Genomic DNA, 27,698 nt, shown 5'->3' with positions numbered 1-27,698 from the left:
TAACCTGATACCTGGTAGAAGACGTCTACTCTACTCTGTCCATCCGCATAAAAGTCGAACACTGGGTTCTGTGTTGGAGATAAATAATGTTTTCTGTCAGTTTCAAAGACGCAACCCTAATTTAAGGAGCCCAAACATACTTTCCCAGAATATCCATTGAACAAATATGTTTTGTGTGCTAAACCAAAAGATCGTTCGTTTTTTCTTTTCTCTGAACAAAATATCATCGAAATAAATAATGTGTATGAATATGTGGGATGTTTGATAACATTTAGACTCCTATTCATAGAAAGTATAGATCTCCTTGTATGCATATACCAAGATTAAGTCACGTATCTAGACCATGCGCTTTTTCTGCTCTCTTCCTAATCTTATTGCGTGTGCAACACAACCAAAGACATTCGTCCTCCACGACACTTGGGCTGCTGTCGAAACATCAATAGCTGAAATATGAAAACGATCAGTAATTAATATTTCCAGCCCAAATTACGTTGGTAGTGAATAGAGGTCTTAATTTCAGTCAACACTTAAGCATTATTTGACTCCAATAATGACCAATCAATGTCGATAATTGTTAAAAGGCGTCTACGTGTTGACACAGTCCCCAAATAAATGCAATGAAAGGCTCGCACCATCTAGCCTCGATAAACCACTCAATACAGACGTGTATAACCGACTCCATACTTCTCCACTCGGAATTTTTATGCTGTGGAGATATAATCTTTCAAAACTGAAAACGACAGATGTATTATTTCTATGTCAATTTTGGTGTCTACCTGGGAAATTTATTTACTTTAGCAAAATAATATTATTCTGTGCGGTGATGAAGTGGCGATAGGCGAAGGTCAAGGCCAAATTATATGGCACGAATCACAGAGATAATGGCTTGATAATATTGTAGTGAGAAATGTCGTCGTGATGTTGGGAAAGAAAAGAAAAAGAGTGGTTGGAAATATACTGTGGTCGAAGAGGAGCTACAAAGAAGGCTCTTCGGTATGATTATCATTTTTGTTTTGAATGTGTTGTCATATGAATGTGTGTCGCCAACCTGGTTTCTGAATGTGAAACCGGGTTGTCATTTTGAGATTCAAAGACTGACGTTGTCGTCCATACGGTGTATCACAACCAATGTACTGTACTCGTTAATTACTATTAGTTGTAAAAAAACACAAATAAATATGTCACGAGTTTGTATTACCGATTCGGTCATATTCATTTCGAAATTGCATCATTTCATGAATATAGGTGTGTTATTCTGCCGAGCATGTTTATTGTAGAAATGGTAAGAATACAAAGATTCGTGGTCCTCATGTTGTTCTCAAATTCGTCACCACGTCCATGATTATGTTTGGTATGTCTGTATTTTTCTTGTTTAAATAATTTGATGAAAATAGTTTCTGAGATATACCATGAGCATGATGAGTCATTTGAACATGAATATACATACTGATGTTCACATTTAAACATGTTAAATACTTTAAAATGTTAGAAAACAAGTGTTCACATTATTTAGATTATGTTTGATATAAATGTAACATGATTAAGTTAAGTTTTACACCATTTCCAGGAGCTGGAATACCACATTCACTAACATGCTCACAGTGAACATGGTGAAGTGATTTTTGAATCATTTTTAGGGAGTACTGCACTTTATGCAGAGCGCTTCCTCAAGATCAGCAAGGGTACCTGACCCTAACCACAGGCCCTAACCCTAACCCTAACCCTAACCCCAAACTCTAACCCAAAGGATCGTAAAGGATGCCAACCTTAACCCCAAGGATCATAGTCGTACTGGGTGCCGAACCCCAGTCATTAATGTTTTATATCATCCATGACATTACTGCGTGACCATGGAATATCCTGTATGCCCACATTGCATAAGCATAGTATATAGCTGAAATGTTAGTCTGAGAATTGTTTGTATTGACAAACCAAACAGGGCCAGATCTGTCATGTCATTCATGCTCTTTTAAATGTTTAATGAGTGTATTATAATTTTGTTGTTTTGTCATCTTCACAACCAGTTTGTTGAATGCTAAGAATGTGTCAACTAGAAGTGTCAACACATACAACTTACAACTGCATTCAAACTATTGTTCACACAAGAACATTCCACATTTGTTTTTGTCCAGGTGATCAGGATGCCATTAGGTTTACAAATAGGTTTATGCATGCTAAATAAATGAAATCCCTAATGTTACCATGAGTACTGCTTGTTTCAACAAGTTCTGACTTTATAATCATGATCAAGTGTCAGTAGTGTCACTGTTGAAATTATTTTCTGCATAAAAACGTAGCTTTGGATGTATTTTCTCAAAGGTATTCACTCATTGAATTTTCTGTCAGCAGAAGAAATTCTTGATATCCATTTTCTGTGTTGTAAAATTAGATGGATGGCATTTATTTTTATAATGTATTCCAATGTACTGTTTGCACCGTGCCTTTTTTTAACATGTTTAGCAAGTTAGGGCAAATTGAATTTAACGTTTTCAATAGAAAGTGATCAGCAAAATGCGACAAGAGATATAATTCAATCATGTCAATAACTGACCTCTTGACCATGTCAGCAGTGTTCTGTTTACAATTACCAGTATTTTACCGACAAAATGTGCCCTGTATTGGTAATCTCAAATGATGTAAGTTAGTTGGCTATTAGACTAGTGGTGGTAATCATACGTTAAGAACGTGCTGAGCAATAAAATTTCTTCTAACCTTTGGGTCTTCACCATGGAAAAAAAATAATGGTAATCCCTCTGATCTATGTATAGAAGTCACCAAAGTAACCTTAACATTCGGATGTTCCATGATTCTGATTGGTTGAGATAGTGAGAAAGCGATTCACAAGAACTTGTGTCCTTCCTGTTTGATGGAAAGATACGAGTGGTAACGACTGGCTTTCAAAGCACATTTCAAATGTGAACTCGAAAGCAGACGACTCTGTCACATTTTTTTAGTAGGTCTCAAGCTGAAACGTGAGGCTAATGAAAGGGAGGAAGCAACTGGTGACATTAGTAATTACAATGATGGTGAGAAGATTCAACCTCTCATAGTGATAAGAAGAGAGTGAAGTGGTTAATGATGACTGGCATTGCAACGTACTGAAAAAATTCGTTGCTGTCAGTACACTGTAGCACCAGTTTGAAAAGTTAGTGGAGACACTGATCAAACATGCAACAGAATAAATAAGACCAATAGATTCATATCTGTCCCAGAGAAAGATGAGCCTAGATTCAGTATGTTATGCATAGGACCTGATATATGTCATGTTGGTCTGTCAGTATATTCAGACATGTTGTGGACATTGCTAAACATCCTGCACTGGAGGTTTTTAACTTGTTACAGAATTCCTTCTAATTGATGATTTTAATTGGACAAAGCCAGACATGACTTTGAGCGAAATCTAGGTACTGAAATGTTTATGGATTTTGATTAACAGATCCTTTCATCAGGCCTAGTATTGATACTAGCGTTAATATGGTTAACATTTGTTAACATGATCAGCTGATGGTGAAATTATCAGGATGATGGCATGGTATAAACATTTTGTTTCCTTGATGTGTAGTGAAGATGTTGCAGTCATTACTTCTTGATAATGACTTAGGGGTGCATATCAGGAAAGGTGGTTTCTCGCTGAATGTTAGAAATATTTGTCCTAAATTTTGATTATCGTTTCCTTTATTTGGTGATGCAATGTTTAAAGTGAATTTTTTAAAAAAATTCTTACTGGTCATCAAGATAATTTTAGCTGTCTACTTGACTCTGGAGAATATGTTTGACAGTATGACCAAAGTGAATTAATCTTTTACTGCAATGTAGGATGAAAAATCAACCTAACTTGTGTTCAGTTTGTAGTTCAGTGTTTCTTATTCTAAGCTTTTGATCATCGTCGTACAAAACCACTGCAACAGAGGCCACCTTCTATGTTCTATTGTTGTGACGTTTATCTAAAATGGTGACAAAAAGACATGTTTCATGGAAATTGGTGGTGGATTTGCTTGAAGGCCATTCATTAAAACTAAAATGAACAAGAAGTGCATTTGCTTTTATTTCAAAGTACATGTTAGATCTGAAATGTGAAAAACGTGTTAGTTTAGAACTATTACAATAATTATTGCAATAGTAGGTATCAATAGTCTATTGCTATTGCAATAGTCACTATACCTCAATAGTCACTATACCTCAAAAGTCACCCCTAATTGTGAATGATGCTTGCTCCTTCATCAGCTTATACTCTGAAACGTGTTATTCACAACAAAGAAGTTAACATCCAATAAACTTGCTTTTCTTAGCATTCCACTTGTGAATGCCCTGATTACATTTGTAAGCTAAGGTCAAAGACTTTGTACTTTTGTACTTCCATTTTTGGCTTAGGATTTGTCCCCAGCTGTGACTTATCACACACAGCGACTTGTGGTATTTTGGAGACTTATGACATGTACACATGACCTGCTTATTATATCAAAAACTGGCTTGCCTGGTCCAGACTTTAACATTTAGAGGCTAAGGGTTGTTGATGTGTAAATGGCATTGAGCGTATTTATGGCAACCAGTTCAGTTTCGTGGGTACTGCTATCCATGTTGCAAGACCCCATAACTTTCTCCATAAACCTTTTGTTTCATCTCTTTGTCAGCTTGCACTTGTGTTACTGTTTCTGGGTTGCACCATCTGCTGATTGGTTCAAGATTATTATGTAAGATTCATTTTTGTGAATGTTTGTTGGAGCTTCTTTCCTGATGACATGGATCATCTGCATCAATGCTCATGCTGTCAACCACTCACTGATTTTATCACAGACTCCTGATTCAGCAGTTATGCTGCTAACTGTATGGTAATGCAGCATCAATGTGCTTCTCTCACAACATTTTACTTGTATTACTTGTTCTATTTTCTGCGAGACAATGAGAAGCTTTTCTAACTCTGAAATTTTCCCCACCATTCCTGACATATCAAATAATGTCTGTGATTTCCTCTGGTGATTTCTTCTGGTGGTGTTTGGACAGTATGGAAATTATCTCAGATCATTCCTGACAATCAATACCCTCTGGGACGTCCGGCAGTGGCAAGTGATGGACAAACGCTCTGACGTCAGGGATAGGTGCCGACATGACTCCTTGTAGACTTGTGTCAATGGTGCAGTGTTTTCATTGGTTCTGTTCATTTATTACAAGTATTGCTTGGTATCCGGGGCATATTTATTTGTTTTTGCCGTTGAGCATGGTGAATATTTGATGTTTACTGGCTGTGTATATTGGAGCCAGGGGTATAGGACTGTAAAGGGCATGGTTTGTAAGTGTGTTACGATCATGTTGTCCATTATCAAGATCAACAGTATTTAAATAAATCAATGAGAATTGTACTAGTATAAATCTTAGCTGTGTCAAGATTAAATGTGCAATGCTGTAGGTGTTGACATTATTTTCAGAAGTTGCCACAACAAAAATGAGACATTCTGAAAATGCTGTTGTAAGTAATGTATCAAATTCTTTAATTATTAACTGTATTTTACTGTATTTAATTTTCTTGGCTATTCCAGGTCTGTGTCACAGTATGTGATTAACATTACTCAGTACTCGCACTGTTCTGTGGCAAAATCCATAGCTTGTCTCACTGGCACTGAAACAAATATATATCATACATGCCCAGCAAGTCTGTTATAGTGGGCGGGTCTCAATGCTCCTGTTGTAGGTCTGAAAATCTCAAGGATGCCATGTGATATTTGATTACATATAACTGAACAACTTAACGGTTTGAGACTAGATGTAGTCCAGACTCAAGTTCTAACAAACTATGCTCATGAGAAGTGTAATGTGTTAAGTTCAATGAAGTATGAGTTTGCTCTAGAATTCTAATGACCCATCAGGATCAACCTTTGATTGAGCAACTCTGGATCAGAATTTGGAAAATATTATTCTATCTTCTATAGGGTATGTATCTTTATATGATTTTGTGTCCTGTTTCTTGAAAGTTAACAGTGGTTAAGGTGACATTGCTAATATTTATGGATGGAAAGAAGAAAATTTTAAATCATTGCTCATACCATAATGGTAGGTGTTTAACAATAGATTTCAGCTATTTATATCATATAGTATTCCGGTAGGAAAACAGTCCTTGGTGAAAGGTGTAATCTTAATTTCCTTGTCTGTAAACTGTTACTGCACTCAAGTGACGTTGTGTTTTCAAAGACCTGATTGGTTGGTACAAACAGGGCTAACATGCAAGAACAGCCATGTATGGTGCACAGTAGTGAACATAATTGTTCCAGTACATCATAAAACTAAAGTGTAAATGAAGCTTCAAGACCTGAGATATATACTGAACAGCAAAAGAAACGCAATTTTCAGAAGATGAAATCTCGTAAAAGTAAGTGTTCATGTTTATGTCTTCTGTTTAAAAACTTGACCAAAAGCCAGAGTTGTATTTCTTTTGTTGTTAAACATATTTCAGAGAAATGATTCTACTCTTTTATTCTATGTATTTCACCTCAACGAGGGCCCTACAATTCAGAATGATAGGTGGTGGTGGAGTAGCCTAGTGATTAAAGTGTTTGCTCATAATGCTGAAGACCAGAGGATTGATTCTCCACATAGGCACATTGTGTGAAGCCCATTTCTGGTGTACCCCCGCTATGGGATATTACTGGAATATTGATAAAAGCAGTGTCAAACCAAAAAGTCACTCACTCACACACTCACTCACTCAGAATGATGACATGCTTTAGATGTAACTTTCACATGAAACCAGTGCTGACAAATTAGCTATATGAATGACTATTAACTTCTCAGTTTTCATTATAACTCAATAATTAGCCCTCAGTATGGCTGATCGAAACAGGTTAGTTGACAATACTCTCAAATCTGGTTAATTGTGATCCATATATGATACCACAACACAGCAGGCAGTATGGCAATTTTATAGAAAGACACGACACATAATCAGTGTCATTATCTGTCCTTGATTCACCCAACATGGCAAGTAATAGATATTATAACATATCAGAAGGAGACAGATAGTGACTGTAGATACATGATCATCAGTACAGCATTGATGATTAACTGTCTGTACAAGAATACATCGAATCATTATAATGCTTGCATTTGTATGCTGAATTCTCTTTCATAAAAAATACCATCATTAGCAGTAAGTAGTAGTGGGCCCTTATACTTTGACATTTGGCAATGATGATGATTGAAGAACCATATTGCTGTAATTAATCTGGCCCAGCATGACTGGGTAAATAGAGTTATCTGAATGTGCTATGAATGAATGACATTCATTTTGGTTGATATCAGGTTAACATGTAATTTGATGACGTTCAACATTGTTATAATGATTGTGTGAAATTGAAATTTCTGCATGAAACTTCATAAGAAGGGATAGGGTAGCTTTGTGGCTTAAGTGTTTGCTTGTCATGCCGAAGACCTGGTTTTGATTCTCGACATAAGGAACTACGTTAGGGGCTCATTTCTTGAGTCCCTGGGGGGGATCAGGTTAAAGAGTCCACATGTCAATCCAAAGACCCAGGTTTGATTCTCACATGGGTACAATGTGTGAAGCCCATTTCTGCTGTCCCCTGCAGTGACATTGGTGGAGTATTGCTGAAAGCAGTGTAAAACCATGATCGATCAGTCAGTATAATGTCCCCACCATAATATCGCTGGAATGTTGCTACAACCATGCTTACTCCCCTCAAGAGTACTCGGAGAGAAGTTCTGTTTTGGTGTGCCATGTTCAAATTGCTAAATATTTCTCAAAGCAGTGTAAAACCATTTTCACTTACATACCACTTACCAGTGATCATAGTGGTTCTCAGTCAGTGTAATTTTATTTATTGATTCAGTTATTGGTTTTTGAATTCAGTGATAAGTAAAGCATCAAATCATTTCTCAATGAACGTGGTGACTATTCTCACTGTTAGATGGTTTGTATGCAGGAGAAGTAGGAAGTGAAAGTGGTAACACCTAGTCTGATATGTCAGGTTCACTCTGACCTGACACCACGGCTTCCATGGTGCAGTGGTTAGAGCACCTGCCCAGAGATTGGAATGTCGTGAGTTTGATTCGTGGCTGTGTTATACCAACAGATGTGAAAATGTGGTTCCTGTCTGGAACTAGGCATTAATGGATATAACAAGGACTGGTCAACTTGGAGTCAGTATGTGTCTGAGTGGGATATTCATGTTAACTGTGGCCTCGTATCTCACTGTACCATGAATACACACACATACACAATGTCGTATGAACGAAATATCCTAAAGCATGACATTAAGTCCTTCTTCATCTCATCTCACCCAGACCTGCCACCTGTACTGACTAGTCTACATCCTACCAGTTTCAGTGAGAGATCTAAAACATGAACAGAACTGATACACAGTCTGTTGCCGGATACACACATCCTCGTTAGTGCATCGTGTGTTGACACAGCGAGCAGCCAGTCAGCATCACCATGAAGTACAAAGAATCACACCTGTACTCTCTGGCTGGCTCATGCACATACATGCCAACCATGAGTTGTTAATAGGTGTTGTACTTATCCAGTGTTTGTTGGAGATTATTATCCTTGGAAACTCTTCAGGAGGTGAACTCAGTTTTCTAATCATTTGCCCCGATATTGCGAGTCATATTGTCACACATTGGGCATCTCCTGTTGTACAAATTCTTGTGTGTAAAATGGATTTTAAGAAGTGGCATCTTATGGACAATATTTCATAATGTTGTGGTCAGTATTTGGACAGGTATTTACAAGGAGAACTATGCTGTTTTATCCGTTTGTTGGTATTATTGAAGTTGATAAATAATGTAGAAAGGTATGATGACAACATCTTTATTATATGTATATTATGATGACATGTTTTGGTATACACCATCCAACAAGAGTGATAGCTGCAGTACAGAGTAAGTGCCAGTTTTTTTTTAGAAAGTGGTCAAATGCAACGTATGTCATATGTCATATATATACAGTACAGAGTAGACCTGAATAACGGATATACCCTTTTTAGCAAGGTTATTAGTTGTACTCAGTTGATATGATGGAGATAGTAGCGATCAGCTGGTTGTGAACCAGTACCATCTACATGTACCATATGCTACATAATAATGATAATAATAATATAACAGCAGTTCAAAACCCTTCAACATTCAGTTATTTTCTCTCAACCAATTGATGCCTCAGCAATTGAAATTTTAGAGCCAGGTGTTGGAATAGTGACAGTTTTCAAACTTCTCAGTGAATTCAGATTTTCTAGTGCTCACACTATTAACCTTTGTATCTAATAATCCAGACATTTCCTGCTGCTTTGACATGTGCCCTTTTCCTGATGACTGAAATGATATATTGATTCAGAATGGTTCTGTTACATGAGGTCAGTGATACAAAATGCAGCATGCTTCATTGTGTATTAGTAGCTATTATTTGGTAATTTGTTTGTATTTATGCCCACAGCATCAGCATGGGCATTTTACTCAGTGATGAGAAAGTGATTACGGAAGAAAAATGGCAGCTTTTCTGATCCTTTGTTATCTAATCATGCTAATAAGCCTCAATTGTTCACTCTTCTCAGTACTAATGCTGCTCTTTGTATATACCTGAAGCCTGTCTCATCTTTGTTAATGTATTGTAACAAATACATGTAGTAATTTTACTATTATAAGTCATATTTAGGGATGGGTATTGAAGGTTCAATTATCACAGTATATTATGTGATTGTAAATTTTCAGTTCCGACACAATCAGAAGCATTACATTACATGAAGATGATTTCTCAAACAAAATAAGATGATGATGATCTGTTTTTATCTATTTTGTGTCTACACATGCAGGATCATTTTAATTGAGCATTAGTTTAAAAAAAACCCATACTTTTACGCCACAGACTTAATGAGAATAGAGTTGTTTTCGCATAAATATCTGTGTAATTTATGCAGATACGAAGCTTACCTGTGCCACTATAATGATGATGACAACACCTGGACACACATGAATGTCCGGTTTAGAAATTGGCCTTTAGGAACCAATGCTTATCGTAAGAGGTGACTAACAGGATTAGGTTGTCAGGCTCACAGACTTGTTTGATGCGTCATCAGTTCCCCATTGTGCAGATTGATGTTCATGCTGATGATCACTGGATTGTCTGATCCAGACTGAAATATTGCAGACCACCGCCATATATCTGGAATATTGCTGAGTATGCATGAAACTGAACTCCCTCCCTTACCCAGAACATGGATAATTGGACAAAGTGTATTTCAGCATATAAAGGAATTCACTTGGTCTTTTAGAGTTCCTTCAGCATTTTGAATGTGTTGTAGCAATATTACTTTCACACTCATGATAAACATTGCGATTTAAATTACCAGAGTATTGTTATCTGTATTGTGGAAATTATGAACCTGCTAAACTGATGTACCAATAAAACTGTCATAGCACTTACTTGTAGTGACATGTTTACAGTGGTTGAGGAAATATTGCAAGAAACCTTTTTACCTTTCTTTGAGGAGAATTTTATATAATTTGATCACATGACCTAAACTATAATGTTGTAAAATATTCTTAAGTTACTGATACATATTTTAAAATATATCTTCTGTTTTGTGTGTAAACTATTGACCTTTGAGTTTATTGTCAGCTACTGCCTTTTCTTAAATTAATGTGATATATTAATCAGTAGTAGCTTAGACTTAGCCCGGAATGTCAATCGTGTGAGTGGATATTGAAAAACAATTATGCTTCACCATGACCGCCATGTGTGTATTTACCAATCAGTTCTCCGTCCAATAGCATCACTGCTTGTACCTTTTGTCCTTTGTGTTGATTGTAAGCAGGTCAGGTGTTGCCTTTTCTTCTATAGATATACAGTATGTATCTAGATGTGACACTGTATAATGAAGGTTCAATAAATCTATACCATGCATTGGAACACATGGTGTTGTGTATCCGAACATCCCAACTATGGCTGGTTATACTGAAATGAAGCACATGATACTTGAAAACCGAAACAGGTCAGAAATTTAACACTCAGGTTTTAGATTTCAGGTTATTATCGTATTTAGTGAGTGACTTTGGTTTTACACTGCTTTTAGCAATATTCTGGCAATATCGTGGTGGGGAAACACCTGAAATTGGCTTCACACATTGTACCCATGTGGGAAATCAAACCCATGTCTTTGGTGTGACAAGTGAATTGTCATATCCAGATGTTGAAGGAGAAAAACTAGAGGCTTTTTCATCTAATAGGCCAGTTGCCGATATAGATCACAAATGTTGGTCATGAAAAAACAAATATTGATCGATTATCAACAAATGTTGGTAGAAGTAACTTTAAGCAATAATGAAAAAAAAGTCACAAATAAATTCATTCATGTATTACAGCTACAAGGGAATTAGTGTTCTTGATTATCAGATTGCCTTCGTCACAAGTCTGAATCACTGGGGAAAAGGAAAGGTGACATGGTGTTTAACGTGTTTAAGAATGTTACGCTCATATGACAAAGTGCATGCTTCTTTATGTGTGGCCTCTTGTACTATCCCAGATGCAAGCTGGTTATATAGTGTTAGCTCACTGAGATACCATACCACAGATATTCATGAACACAAAAATTCATACACATTGTACTGACTCTGAGCCAACTAGTCCTTGCATTACATTAATGCCAAGCGCCAGGCAGGGAAAAACAAGTACCATATTTTAGCCTCTGGTATGACACCATGGAGGTGAAAGTCAGGACTGCCAACATCAGTTTACTTGTAACTCAGATGCAACTTCGATAGTGTAGGCTACTATTGCAATAGAAAAGCAGTAGTGTAACTAGCCCCTATTACACCAGTGACCCCAATATCCACACCTACAAATGGCATGACGTCTTTATTTGGTCAGTATTCTGTATTGATTCCTCATCTGGAAAAACAATCTTTGAGGCATGTTGTGCGACAGTCAGTGTCCTAGAAAGTAGAAACTGAATGTGAAAGCCACATTTAACCAACTGTTGATTTAACATGATAAAAAAACACCACATTCAATATTACTCTTCGTCTGTTTACACTGACTCTCTCTTGATATTCCATGTCTGTTGATGTGTTTTCTACAAACTGTCATTGTAAGTTTTATTGTTGTCATATTCTCATAGTGGTAATTATTAATGATGACATATTTTGGAATTTTTAGATTGGAACATTTTTATTGGAATTAGACAATTTCCTGCGTAAATCACAGGTTAAAGTCTGCATCTGAGTAATTAAGCCATGACTTTCTCCAGTGACAGAATTACCTTGCCTCAAGCTAGTTAGATATTCTTATGAAGATTTTGCTAGAAACAATGGCCAGTGTTATGTAAGATGTGTTGATGTCAGAGATGAACAGTTAGGGGCACTTGTTGATAGGTCTTCATTTGCACATGTCAGGTTTCACTGAACCATGAAAATACTCAAGGCTTAGGGAAACTGGTGTTGATGACAAGGATGTATCAAGCATTTGGGATTGGTTAACTTCCTGGTTTCGTTTGCAAGTTAATAACTGTAGGTATAAAATTTACACAAAATATTTAACTGGATTCCAAAATTCAGTGTTACGTATGGGTCTGTGTAGATCTGTGATCTGTAAACTAGAGCAGATATGTGATGAGCTTTGCACACTATTGTGATGTTTATATGGATCTGTGAGTATATGATCTACATACCGTCATGAAAAGTGTGCCAGTAAGTAAACTGTGCCTCACAATGGACACTGATGATCTTAAGAAGTCTAAAAAATTGGCCATGCTAAAACCATTGAGTTGCACTTAAAATGTTTTGTATTGATTGCCATCCAAAATATCCTGAAGATTTTTGTCAAAATTGATAATGATATAGAAGACTGTTTGATATCAAAATTTGATATGATTTAGAAAATGTCCTATTAGAATTTGTTTCCTGAAAAATCATGGGTATTTATTAAAGTCGTGATAACATATGTATAATCATAATAATGATTTTTAAAGTAAACAGATATCTTAAGCAATATTATTTCAATTTTCATAATTAATATATTCCATCAGAGATTGTTCTGTCTGTTCCTGTTACGTATATATTCAGATGTAATCCACTGCGATCTAGATATAGGTGGAGGCATAATGCACTCTGTAAAGAAATTTGAAAGTGTTTTCATGTGGTTGCGTATATTTCAGTGCCTGTAATCAGCTTTCCGTGTTCGCAAGGCTCACAAATCTGGGTGTACCCAGTAAATCAATGATGTCATTGTCGTTACACTATTCTCCATTATTCTCAGCATGGCGAGTCAGTACACGAAGACAAAATGCTTTGAACAGGACTTGTGAAGAGATATACACATCATACTTGTGGAATGAGGAAGGGAGGCTAGTGTGATGCTTAGAAAAAAACAAAGGAAATACAAGGAATCACCGCTCGTCTGTCCAGATTGAAATGATGAAATCAAAATGTTAGGCATGAACAAGGGAGGAGATTCTTTCAAGGTTGTACAAAATTTTATTCTGATGTTATTTTATGTGTTATTCATTCCCATTTTGAAGGCACAATTTCACATATTTTCCACAATACTTTGGCCTATATTATATATATATTGGGGCATATGCACTCATTTTAGCTTCATATGATGCAGTAAACATTACTATTGTCACTTGATTGTCATTTACTGAACTTACAGTCACTTACAACTTGCCTGAAGTCGATAACCGAAACTTTGAGGCAAACTTCTTCCAAACATTGAAAACTGTCGCATGCGATATTGTTGGTGTTAACTGGTTTCAGTTACAAGTTGCATGTATGTTTTTGCACCAGACATTGATCTCGTTTTGCCTACGACTGAGTTCTGTCTCCAAAGGAATAGTAGAATCTTCGTAAAGAGCACTCCAAGGTTCACAACTCTATGGGGTTCGCTTGAAATAAAGTTTGGCTGATACAGGTCCCAAGAGTCGTTAATGGCGCAGTAATTCATTCTTTTAATTAAATATTGTAATCTAAATGCACAATTTTTGAGGGAATGTACTATATGGTAGCTTCCCAGTGGGCTGATTGAGTGGGAGAAACGCATTAAGTATTTTTAGAGGAATGTTGTGAGAAATTGTGCGTGAAAGTGAAAGGAGCTGAAGAAAGATGAAATGTCAGTCATTAATCACTGAGATTAAACCAGTTGTTTTAATGACATAATATTGGTAATGTTATCTAAATGTGAAGGACAACAGTATGATGTATTGTTCTCAACAGTGAGCATGTGAGATGTCATACCGCTCCAAATTGACCAATCAGCATTGACATTGGATAAAAAATTATTACATCTTATCTTCCAGCCCCTGTATGTAGTTTATGCAGTTTTCTCACCCTATGGCTGTTTGTGCGTCAACATGTTTATAGATGGGCTTTATTCCTTGTTCTGCTTTGGGTGTGGCAAGAAGGGAACAGTCTTTTCGTCTTTACATTACTTTGATCCTGGACCATATTTGCCATAAATTTGATTCATTTGAGGATTTGAACTAAGGTTTTTGACATTCATGAACGAATCAACGATGAGGCCACCCACCACTTCTGAAATTTTGGGTACGTCATTTTCAGAAAAAGTGTTATTTTTGCAGAGGTATCGTAAAATACTTCATGAAGTGTTTGGGATTCCAAGGGAAAACTCAACTTTTAGGGCACTATACATACTTGAAATAGTTAAAAAAATATCTATTGATACACAGGCAGTGGCCCATTCTAATTTCAAGAAATGGCTAATAATCTTGAAAATGGCCCATTGTCAATGTTCTCTTTGCCAATCCCTGAAGTACGCTATTATGTTTGACGATCACTATCCAGGGATCACCCTGGATCAAATGGTCAATGGGGAGAAATCTCTTGCTTGGTCGCAACAAAGGGATTTTCAGGAGAAATTATTGGATATTTCCATTTTATTCATATGGTGTAATGCAAGCATGCATAAGTAATGTGAATTTCTCTCGATGTTGAAATTTTAATGGGATATTTTGTATTCCAATGGGTAAAAATCCCCAAATTCCTGCCAGAAGTGATCTCTGATGATCATGTAGCTGGAATAATGCCAAGTGCATAGATTAACACCCAAGAAAAACCAAACATTGACAAATGAAAATGTCATGATAAATAACGCAAGGGAAATAAGTAAGGCAGTGGATTTTCTTCCACTTGCAGCTTGACTTAAGTTACTGCATCTTACATGATGAACACATCTGGAACATCAGCTCATCAGCAGTGAAGATCCATAATGCATTGAGTCATATCATTAGGTAAAAAACATTGACAGGATAAATTGCGTTGCTGTGTGTTGTTTATTCATTATTGTTGAGTTACATACTAATGCTTTTTGCCCTGGTTTCTGAGAGTTGTTTGTTTCACATGTTGTGTATTTCTGTTTTAGGATTGGAGTGAAGACATGAGTGTAAGTGAGAGTTGCTTGGAGGGTGGGTGTACCAATACATGGGTGCCATGGGTGTATCAGGATACGTGACTTGCAGTATAGTACATACCAGTCTGTCTGAACCCAGTCAACAAGTCCATCAGACGTTTAATGTTTGGGCAAGTTATTTGGCCTTTTTGATTCAGTCTTTGTCAGCTTCATTATGACCCTTTCCAATTTATCTGATATGATGTATATTACACTTTGTGTAATATGAAATTGAGAAGTTAAAATCAGAATATTATGTGTCTTTTTGCGATAACATCCCTGACAAGTCATCCTAAAATTTTGCCCTGGTAATGATGTATTATAATCAAACATTGTATGGTAATTGCAAGCACGTATGTGATGCTGCTGGTTGTATTGGGACACTTTATTTGTAACGGGATGCACATTTTTCTTGTAGGGAATGACTAGTTGGTTTGCCCACGCAGCTTGAATGCTTTACTCACCCACCACCTTACATGTTCCTGGGATCTTACAAGTTGACATGAAGCTCATGCACTGAACAACTTTCAATGATTATTGTTTCAAATGGGCCATTCTGATTTGTGGAAATTATGTTGGCTAGAAAACGTTTTATTTGCTGTTCTCAGTTCTGCTTTGATTCTGGGCACATATGTTTTGTTAGGTTTGTTTGTGTGTCATTGAGCTTCAAGGTCATGATGATCTTAGGTCATGATATGGATGGTTAATTTTTTTTTTTTCATGATACAGAAGACCAGAGTTTTGTATTCATTTATCATCATGTACATTGTGTTGTCATTTTTAATATTGCAAGAATGTTGCAAAAAGTTGCATAAAGCCTTATTCACTGTTAGTACATGATATATGAGCTTTATTACATGCCTCTAACACAAACTCCCATTTAACTCCTCCTCAGCATCTACTAACAACCTTGTATTTTACATTCTGTATCCACCTATATCATGTCTCCTTGAAGAGTAGGTCATCATCATCATCATCATCATCATCATCATCATCATCATCATCATCTTTGTAATTGAAAAGCTAAGCTTTGTAATTTCTATCAAAAGTGGCATACAGTGAAACCTCAGATACCCAGACCCCAAATATCCAGAAACCTCGCTTTCTGGTCTATTCTGAAAAAACAATCTCTATGCTATATTAGTTACTGTCTAAAACATATATTCTGTTTCTGTTTCTAGATGGTAAATTTTACAAAGGAACCTGCTAAATCAACACAAGATTGATTCACTTATCTGTTTGAAGCTTTCATCTACTGCTGACCATGTGAAGTGAAGTGCAAGTGTCCATGTATTTTGACACGAGACAAGGTCTGCTAATCTAGATTAATGACTGATCAGCAGGGTATTGGTGGTAATAAGTAGACCCATCTGACACTGTGTGAATTGGCAAATCAAAATGACCATGCTGTTTTGGAAGTGATTTTAACCAAAAAGTGTATGCTCACTACGGTTTCAACAACAAAGCCTGGATGACAAAAATCCAGATATCCGGATATTCAGTGATCTGGACGATTTATCATTTAATGAATGTGTCCTGGGTCTCACTGTAACATTTACCTGGTAGTGAAGGGAAGTGGTTCCTCTCTTGATTTTGTGGAGTAGACTTAGTGCAAGCACTCTGTAGGAGAGACCAAGTGGTACAGCAGATCTGTGCAGTGTTACTTCCTTTAGCCACATGAGATCTCCCATGATCTGGGCTGCTGGATCTAATGGCACACAATTCATAATGTTCAGCATCTTCACCAGTGTGTTCAGCATCTTTGATTACATTCGATATTGAGCTATCTTTCAAAATGTAGTCAAGAACTGATTTATCTGAAAGTAAATACTTTCGTACATTATAATCAGTCTAAACCTGTGATTGAAATAATTGTTCAGCTCAACCTGACAGCTGGGCTTGTGGCCCATAAATGTTGCCTACACATCTTGAAAGTTGCCTGTCCACCTTTTTAACTTACATTTTTGCAATAACTTGCAAAAACGCCGTCATTTTGTAACAAGTACAAACGAGTAAGTAGCACTCTCTTTGATTGGTTCTTATTGAACCATGTGACTTCAGATATCCTATCATAGCGTAGCTTACTAAGCCAGCCAGTTTTAATGTCCTATTGCTCTCTTCCCTGGCTGAAGAGTTGTCCATGTATTATTATGGAATATACTCGTAGCTTTCATTCATCTTTCATAAATCAAAATATGACATGACAATTAAAATGGCATGATCGTCCTGAGAGTGAACTGAAAGTAGGTCAACCTTAAAAATTTCAGCCAGACAATCGGGCTGGTGGAGAGAATTTCCAGGCTGCCGGACTCAAAATTTACCGGCCACAGGTAGTCGGGTAGGCCGTTCTTAAGATCACTGGTCCAAACACTAGGATGGTGGGGTAGCCTAGTAGTTAATGCGTAAGCTTATCGCACCGAATGTCTAGGTTTGGTTCCCCATATAGGTACAAAATATGAAGCCCATTTCTGATGTCCCCAGCTGTGATGTCGCTGGAACATTGCTAAAAGCAGCGTTAAACCATACCCACTCATTCATTCAGTATAAACCGACATGCTTTGACCACAACATGATTGCCAAATCCATGTCTTTATATTTATTCATATATTCTTCCTACTGCATGATTTCATAAGCAGTATTGTTTTACATAAATGCAAAATAATATTCATGCACAAAGAAAAATGTAAATATATGTATAGGTATATGTGGCATGTGTTAATGATGATCTAAGTACCTGAAATTTGATAACCCATTGCATGTGAATCAGTATATAACATGCATGTACATAGATTTAACAAAGCACTATGTTTTGTCAGAGTCAAGTTGATTCTGTTCATCTGGTATGTTTGATAATGAACACGGTGAGAACATTCTGATCCACAGCCACAAAGTGTGGTGGGTGATATTAGAATATACGTCTATTTACTGGTCTCTGGGGACAAATATTCTGCAAAAAATACCAGAGAAGGAAAAGTAAAAATTTCCATTATGTCTCTAAGTTTTTCTCATGTGCATCATAATAAATATGATAGTCTATCATACAGATCATAAAGCAAATATATCCAAGAAAACCCAAGCTATTCTCAAGCTGATTCTAGAATATCTTGCAAGTCTAGATCTAAAAATGAAGGCTCAAGCTCATTCTCCTTATATTTTATGATAGTTATTTATGAACAATTCTTTCTGTAAAATATGTTCACTTGACAGATTAAAAGTTAGTCTATAAACAAGATAAAGACAGAAAGTAATATGTCTAGGTTCTGTTAATATTAAATGTATTAACATTGATTAGTAGATTGAAGAAAATCACTTGAATTTGTGATACAAAAAAGAAAATTTGCATATATGATGTTAATAATACTAATATGGTGTACATTAACGGTATTATTACCCAATACCTATCATGCCTATGTAAACCTTCAGTACAAACAAATTTCACAGTGTTTAAATAGATTTTTGTGATTCAACCTAAACTCAGTCATTCTTGTTTTCATTCAACAAGAATACCACAAATGATACAAACATGCTATGACAAGGTTTGTTATGAGGTGACCCAAATCTTGACAGAAACAGTTTCACCCAAACCATTTCACTCCAGTTTGCAGTTTGAGGAATCGTGGAATTTTACTGTCACAAATGGCAGATTCCAACCAAACAGGATGTGATTAATTCAAAGGAATGGCGGCTGGTGCTGTGTTGACTTTGCCTGGTCTAGCTTGTTACCATGCTCCCTCTCTATTGATTTGGATGAGTTCTATTGCTGTGGGGACAACCAGATTGGTGCTGATGAAGATGCCACGTCCTGTCACCTGTGACTGACGTCTCCGACCAGCTGACGGAGGACCTGACACTGACAGATTTCAGATTGGGAGAATCGATTTTGGAATTAGCAAATGTGCTGAAATATAAAATTTCACTGCAACAAGTTTATCATCAAGACTGAGGATTTTTTTCTTCTTTTTGGTGACATGGTTTATAATCAGATGTTCTCATAATATCTCATGTAAATCAACATTGTATTAGCAAAAGGTTTGTGGAGGATAAATATTTAATGTCTTTTAAGTTTTACTGCTTGAAATATTTTGAAAGATTAGCATGATTCACTATTTTCTTACGATGATAATATTTATGAATGATAGAATGTCATGTATATTATTGTTATATGGTCACTTTCTCATGTTTGCCTTAAGGTCATTGATTTGTGTAAAGATACTCAAAACTAGTTGCTGCTCACGATTTCAACCACTATTTTTCCTGAGTGAGATACAGAATGGCATTCACCAGTACAATCCATTATGTCCATTTTTCTTCATATGCATGAAATGCGGGTTAGAATTGATCTTCAATAACCCATGCTTGCTAAAACAGGTGACTTACACGATTGGGGTGTAACATAGCAAATGGCATGTTACATAGGGTCACGGCTTCCTATCTTCCACAAAGTGAGCGAGTGTTGTTTTATTGTGACCTCAGCAATATTCCAGGTATATGTTGGCAGTCTGTAAATAATCGGATCTGGACCAGACAATTCAGAGATCAACAGTATGAGCATTGACCTATGCAATTAAGAACCGATGACATTTGTCAACCAAGTCAGCAAGTCTGACCACCCAATCCTGTTAGTCACCTCTTATGACAAGCATGGGTTACAGAAAATCAATTCTACCCCTGATCTTCATGGGTGATATTATTAGCAATAAATGATAGGAGAGTTTGAAGATGGTGTAAAAAGGTCAAAGGTCAGAGTTAGGGTAACTAATGGGGAAATTGAACTTTCCTTTGAAACATGCAAAGATTTTGATCTTTGTTATTGTTAGAGAAATAAAACGTGATCAGAGACCCAATCACAAAGGTATCAATGACCTGTGGTCTTAGTGCTAAGGTATATTTACAACAACATCCTGCTGTATGTGGTGTAACCATATTTCTTCTATTGGAGGGGCCAAAGACTTCCCCACAGGATACAATACGTGAAGACCATTTCTGGTATACCCCGGCGTGATATTGCTGGACTAGTACACACTGGCCACTGAGACCTGGCCATACCCTTTGCCCCTGGAGTAAAAGCCGGATCTATGATGCTGTGATACGCTGGTGATAAATATTAATTATTTCCTGCTGATGTAGTGTTAGGATGACTGTTATTTGGGAGCCTGTGAAGGGAGGCAGAATTGATTGAGCTGGACATGCCTACATTTTTCACAAACACCTGTTGTCATCACTGCTTTTTACATTTCAAATTTATGTATGTAGTTGCTTACGGCTTTTATTTGGCTAGGCATTTAGATTTGTAGAACATGTATCGATGCATCCTGGATAATCTCCCTTTTGCTGGCTCTGCAAAGTTAGGCTTATGGGCAGCTGCTGTGGAAAATGTTTATGTATCTTGTGTTAAACCTGTTCTTGATGAAGGTGGTAAAACTAATCATGATTTTTCAGTTCAATTTGGTCAGTAGGTCAACTAGGCCCACAGGCCACTGAAAGCAAATAATACTGTTACAGGCTCTCAACAGTTTCTGCTGGCCAAATAATCAGCAGCCCAGCGGATGTGTTGAGGTAGATCTTGCAGGAAATTGCCTCTGACAAGTCTGAGCTAAGCCCTATTTTCATGTAAACAGATTAAAGGTGGATGTACTGAATTGTTTGTGACAACCTTTTAACTTTTACCCTATGTGCCCAAAATTAGTTGACCATCACCATGTGTGTTGTTCATAGATGGTTGGATATTCTCAATCTGTTCCGAAACATTGCTTTTAGGATGTTTTATTGTCATTTAAGCATTGTCATTTGGTATTTTATGAGGAGATCAGATTTCTAATAGACACTGACTTAATGCTTTTGGCTAAGTATTATAGAATAAATTTGAGTAGCCAATGGTGGTGAAACAAACAAGGTCATACGACACATATCACTGTATTTTGAAACTATCAGCAATAAATAGTGAGTGAGTGAGTTTATGATTCTTCAAAGGCATTTAGAAGTTGGCATAGTAATACAGGACAAAATTTATGGATAGCAACCCAAGAAAAAACCAAAGAAGTTGCTATCCATAAAGTTTGTCCTGTATGAGTGAGTTTAGTTTTATACCACCGTTGCACCCAAACGCAACATCCAATGACCATGAAATTCCACATGATGCAATACCAACATGTGATGCTTGTGCACACAGAAGTTAACCTATGTAAACGTATTGGAGAACTCACAATCCCTAATGCAGTAGAGTTGAACACACTCAGAAAAATGCCTCTGAGGCAGTATCTCATTGAACAAACAAAATGGAGAATTTGGTTGACATCATTGTGTCAAGTTCCCTGAATGTTGGGTAAATCCAAACATGTAAATACACACCTGTGGGACCATCAAACAGGTGGGGTTACAATGAGACCTGGGCATGGTAGACCAAAATCAACAATACCAGGACAGGATCGTTTCATTACATTAATGGCCCAATGCAATAGGTTCAGATCAGCACCTGCCATCAATAGGGAATTCCGAACACTCACTGGGCTACGACTTACACTCAACCATTCAAAACTGTCTCTATTAAGTCAGTCTGAAAGCAAGGCAGCCTTGCAAGGGTGTTACCCTTACGGCTTACCATAGGTGCCAAAGATTGGCATGGGCTAGGCAGCATCAGGGATGGGCTTTGCGCCATTGGCGTTACAAAATGGGGGAGTCTAGGTTTTCACAGATGGCAGAAAATGTTGTTGGCGCCGTAGCGGTAAACAGAATTCCAGAATGGCAATTATTGACCATGATCAATATGGGGGTGGTAGTGTCATGCTGTGGGGTGGGGTTACACATGACAGGCAATCAGATCTGATCCTTGTCAATGGATTCTTGACTAGTCAGGGATACGTTCTGTCATTGCTCCACCTGCTATAATCATCAGCTGGAATTTTGAATTCAAAGGTGATAATGCCAGACTGCCTTGGACATTGCACTGACCCTCAAAGTCCTCAGACAGGTCCCCAATTGAACATCTCTAGGACATTCTTGGTCAAAGGATGTACGCCATGGACCCTGCACTTGTCATCCTGGCGCAGCTTGACGCAGCTCTTCAGGAGGAATGGTGGGCAATACCCCATACAACCATCTGGAAATTAATCAACAGTATGCGATCGAAGTGTCTTGAATGTGTTGTCCAACATGGTGAACACACCAGATATTGAACTTCACGCCCAGATTTGATTTAGTGGACATTCAGAGCAATTTCACATTCACTGTCTTTCATCAGTTCCCTTACTTTGTTTTGTTGATAGTATTTCATGATAGGAGTGTATCATAATACATTTGTCATGATAAGAGCTGTATCACAATATATTGCTCATGATACAGGCTGTATTACAATACATTCAGTGTATCACAGTACATACAGTGATGTGTATTAAGCTACAGATTTTCACATCAGATCGCATGGAACTTTCTTGACTATAAATATTTCAGAATAGGTTCAAGAGGAAACATTCCCTATAGACATATGTTTGTTGCCTATTTAGGTTGGGATAGGTGGATTGGGTAGGGATGATTATATGAATAGTAAGTAATTTGTTTTAGCTAGTATCATCGTGTATCACTACTGAAAAACATACTGTTTATTGCATTATCTCACATTTCTCTGGGGCAGTGTGGTAGCCTAGTGGTTAAGATGTTTGCACATCACACCAAAGACCCGGGTTTGAGTCCCGTCAAGGGTACAATGTGTCAAGCCCAATTCTGGTGTCCCCAGCCATGTTATTGTGGGAATATTGTTAAGAGTGGCATAAAGCTAATCTCACTCACATTAGTGTATCATATTGCCCCCAGCAGCCCAAAGGTGAAAGTGACCACTTGTCCTACCTCCCACTCCTGTTGATTGTCAAACATAGTTGGAGAATGCAAACTCATTACTGCTATCTGGTGTTGATTTTCTAATATATTGCAGTGAGTAAACAGAAACACAAATCACAGTAATGCCAGACATAGTGTCAGTGTGTGAAATATCCACTGGTCGACTAGCCTGTGGCCAGAAAATAACAAGTTGGGCCAGTAAATCTCCACAGACTGGCTAGCGAATTTTCATGGGGTCATTTCATGGATATTTCACTCTCTCTGACTTAAGTTAAAATATTCTATGAAATGATGCAAGATTATGTTCTTATAAAAATGTCCATCATATTAGCAGCTAAATGTTGATTCCTCTGTCATGCTGACTATATCTTATTCTCATCTATTTTTGCAATCTTTTGCATAGTTTCTACATTCAGATTTCAGTGTAGTGAATTATTTTGTTGGCTGGTAACTTTCAGGCATGGCTTGCCAGACTGACTAGCAAAATTTGGATACTATTTCTCAAACTGGTTGTGTATATTAATATTTACATCATGCCCAGTACTCCTTTCAGCCACTGATTCCACTTTCATATAAGTAAGGTAGATGTAGCCTGAAGTATCTGTCACGGTAACCAGATCTATCGCCAAGATCTCCAAGGAGACGGAAATGCTGAGACTTACAAATTAGTGTGTTTACATCCCTTCAGCTGAAAATGTCAACTGTCATACCGCTTTGATTGGACTTTATAATCATGTAGAGTTATATTGAGTTGCTCATCTCCCACATTCAGTCTTTGTCCCATGAGAGTTCCTCAGTGGATGAGGTGTTCCAGGAATTGATGGCTCTAGAGAGAATGGAAAAATGACTGTTAGCAATCACTATGTCTCAAAATGCTGAGTAACATGCACTGTAATCTGTTGGCAAGCAAGGATAAGTTGAGCACCGACCTGACAATTGACCCTTATTAGCATGTATGAGTACTGTCAACTGGCGCTTGCCGTTATGAGAATCCGCAATCAAATGAAGTGCAATGGGTGAAGCATGTGGCCTTTCTCGGCAGCCACGCACTGAATCAATTTCATTTTCATGCACTGCATGTGCACTTGCGTACATCTGCTCTCCCTTTCACAAACCAACTGAGTTTAGGCATTGCCATGCACCACCTACTTCTCACATGCATGTTCTCTTATCCAGTCCAACTTATCCTTGTTTGCCAGTATTCCTGGACGTGTCACTAATCCCAGTGCGGTGTATTGTTGTCTAAGCTATCAACAGATCAAGCTCCAATCTTCAGTCTTCGGATCTGTGTGACAAGCAACCTAAGCACTGAAGATTAAGTCAGTGTTAAAGTATGGAAGTTCGGATGGTCAGTGCTCAAACTGCAGAGTCCTGTTCCACTAAGGCTAAATAAAAAATGTGAAATGTTTCTTGGACATCGGCCCATCACTTTTATTTGTGAGCGCAACAATTTAAAAAAGAGTTTAGACTTTGCAGTGCCCTGATCATTCATTTGTCCACTAGAAGGGTGAATATCAGTAAGAACGAGTGTGACTGAATCTACAACTCCTCAACATGTGGCTAAACTTTCCAAGCTGTATTTCGGAGAGAAAAAATAATACAAATATGTTCCTCCCTCGTCACTTTTTTCTATAACATATGTTTAAAACAAGCCCTACTGCCCTGATCACTTTTGTAAAAAATGTGCCCAAGAAACGTTTAATTTTTTTTATTTTAATGCAGCCTAAAAATCTTGGTGCCATGACTGTAAATGTAATAATAAATTGTGATGTTAAGTTAATGTTGTTCGAAATGGTCTTCAGCAAACAGTTGTTGCCGTGATGGGTAGCCAAGACTATTTGGCTGTGCTGCTTTCATTGATGCATGTCATTGTATCCCTGATATGTAAAGTGATGCTCACAATGTCAGTAAATGGATTGTCTGGTCCAGATAAGCTGATCATGATGATTTAGTTGTAAACCCAACCTGAAATTCAGAACCATAATGGAACCTTGAAGATCCTGGCGTTCAGCAGCTGTGTTCGCCTTAATCGGCAATAAACAGTATTGGAGGGTCAGACTTGCTGACTTGGTTGAAACATGTCATCACTTCTCCATTGTGAAGGTGGAATTCATTGTCTGGTCCAGGTTATTTTCAGACTGACATCATATAGGTGAAATATTGCTGACTGCAGTATTACACAACAAATAAACAAGCAAACAAACAATAACAAACATAATCTGTTTCTTTTGACTTGTCTGAAAATGACAGCAGGTTGATGGACTCGTCATTTGAAATATGAAACAATGTTAATAGGGAAAGGGATGAATCACACTAAAGAGCTGGGACTGATTTCCCAAACGTGTGAAACCAATATTGGCACTCCCTGTAATATTGCAGAAATATTGTCTGGGCAGCACTACATCACTGGACACACAGGACATATGCCTGCATGGCAGCATACAGAATGATGAGCCGACTGGCAGTGTCAATAAGCTGCTCTTGCATAAAGATAGCGGTATCTACAGACAGCATGGTGTGGTGTTATACAGCAGATGTTGCTTTTACTGTACCTGTTGATGCCACAAGTGAGCCTCTGTCATCAGATCGCATGCTACCATAATGTGACTTCATATGGTGCCGAAAGCTGTTGCACAGCCATCATGTATCAGTACAATCAAGCTGTTTAGGCAAGCAGTTTGCAGATGACATAGACGGATGTGACACATTGTTTTACAATGGCCATTTTGAATGGAAGGAAGCTGGTGATTTTCAGAAATATAGAGTGGTGTGTTTAGTGCCCTTGAAGCAGCTTACTGTAACAATGTATTTATTTTCTTGCATTTGTGAAAGTTGTTGCTTGTTGGAAATGTATACATGTTTGACATGTTGGAGGGAACAGAACTCCAGATACAGGTGAATGTTCCAGCCTGTTGTCAGGAAGATTGTTCTCAAATGAAGCATGATAGAGAAAAAAATTTGTGATTTAAAGTATGAGCGAGAACCATTTTGTTTACAACGGTCATGGTTTTGCATGTGATCACCTGTCACCTGCTACTGTGATTGTTCTGAGAAGCAGGTGTTAATGCTTGATCCTGATTTTGATTTGGTTTGGTCTAAATATTTCAGTGTATTTCCTTGTCTGAAGTTTCACTTTTGAGATAGACACAGGGGGATGGGTATGGGAAAATAGACAAAGATTTATTATTTACGAGTAAACATGTTTTTCTGGATATCCTATCGTGTATCCCACTGTATGCCCAGTTAGACCAATGTGGGTTATTTCAACATATCATATGCTATTTGCAGTTGTGTAAATTCTAGGGATGCAGAGTATCAGCCTTAAAACAGCTTTTTCTATTTGCAACAGTACTTTAAGTATTTTTATTTGTATGAAAATGCTTAAAGGAACAAAATTGAACAGTGAAAATATTTCACTTCAAGAATAACTTAACAAGGTTAACCAGGACAAAAGAATATGACATTTTCCACACAATTATGGTGCAAACATACCCCTATTGCTTAGTGTGAAATATGATTTCAAAATTATTATTACATAAATTACCATAATTATTTACATTGAATGCTACATGCATGAACATTAGTCTACATGTGTTGTAATACTACTGACAACTCAATTTTTCCATTTACAAAACCCAGACCTTTGTAAGCAAAGCTTAAATGAGTTCATGTTTTCGCCAGTGTACAGCCATCCTGGATCTCTAAGTGTCCTTCTAAATGGGAGATAACTCCTCTGACATTCATGATGCCTAACATTATTATAAAATATTAAGCAAACTTTTGATTCAGATTGATTGATTGATCTGTAAAACGGACAAATATCATAAAAATCATATTGCAACATCATGTAACTTTGAAACGTTTTACAAATGTACACATCTCTCATGAAAATTAAAAGGAAAATGCAGTTTTCCATTTTACATATTCTTTTATTTGAAAAATCTTTTGGATATTTTCAGTACAATCTCTCAGTGTCCTAAACATGTTTTATGTGAATCCATGCAACCACCTGTGTAGTGTTAAACTGGACGTTGCTTCAGTGACTAAGAATATGATCAGAAAACAGTCATGAGTTCATCACAGTTCATTATGCATTTCATGATCGTGATGGTGTTTTTTGTATTTTTCCCACAGTGCATTGTCTTGGATTTAGGAAAAGAGGGAAACATGATCTAGGGATACTTGTTTTTTTATGTTGATATACTCTGATTTCATGACATATAGATTACCAGTGTGATGCAGTGTTTGCCCTGATGCAGAAAACATAGGTATTTGATGCACAAATTATCTCAGATGCGCAGTGAATTTAGAAGCTTACGTCTTTGTTGACGCAAGGTTTCTGGACCTTTAGTTCAGATAATCATAATCTTGTAATTTGCTGTTGTTTAGAACTACTTAGTTTATGCTCATTCACACTGAATCACAGTTGATGTCTTGATGAAAGTTCTAAACTGAAGTTGACTCC

General features: G+C 37.2%; 1 protein-coding gene across 4 annotated transcripts in view; it reads left to right on the top strand.

Moving 5' to 3' along the window:
* Positions 1-817: 817 nt before the first annotated feature.
* The window catches only part of LOC137290600 (hippocampus abundant transcript 1 protein-like), a 49,264-nt gene continuing 22,383 nt past the window's right edge, over positions 818-27,698 (top strand). Inside the window, exons 1-2 of one of the 4 annotated variants that reach the window (XM_067821648.1) lie at positions 841-993; positions 15,377-15,397. In XM_067821648.1, coding sequence (XP_067677749.1) covers positions 919-993; positions 15,377-15,397 — 96 coding nt within the window. In that variant the 5' untranslated portion in view covers positions 841-918. Of the gene's footprint in view, positions 994-15,376; positions 15,398-27,698 lie in introns of all 4 variants that reach the window. The other 3 variants (XM_067821650.1, XM_067821649.1, XM_067821651.1) reach the window with 3 other exon arrangements.

The sequence above is a fragment of the Haliotis asinina genome, chromosome 7 (genome assembly GCF_037392515.1).
Source record: "Haliotis asinina isolate JCU_RB_2024 chromosome 7, JCU_Hal_asi_v2, whole genome shotgun sequence".
NCBI lineage: Eukaryota > Metazoa > Mollusca > Gastropoda > Lepetellida > Haliotidae > Haliotis > Haliotis asinina.
Note: the sequence above shows the minus strand (reverse complement) of the source record. Positions and strands in the feature narration are given on the sequence as shown.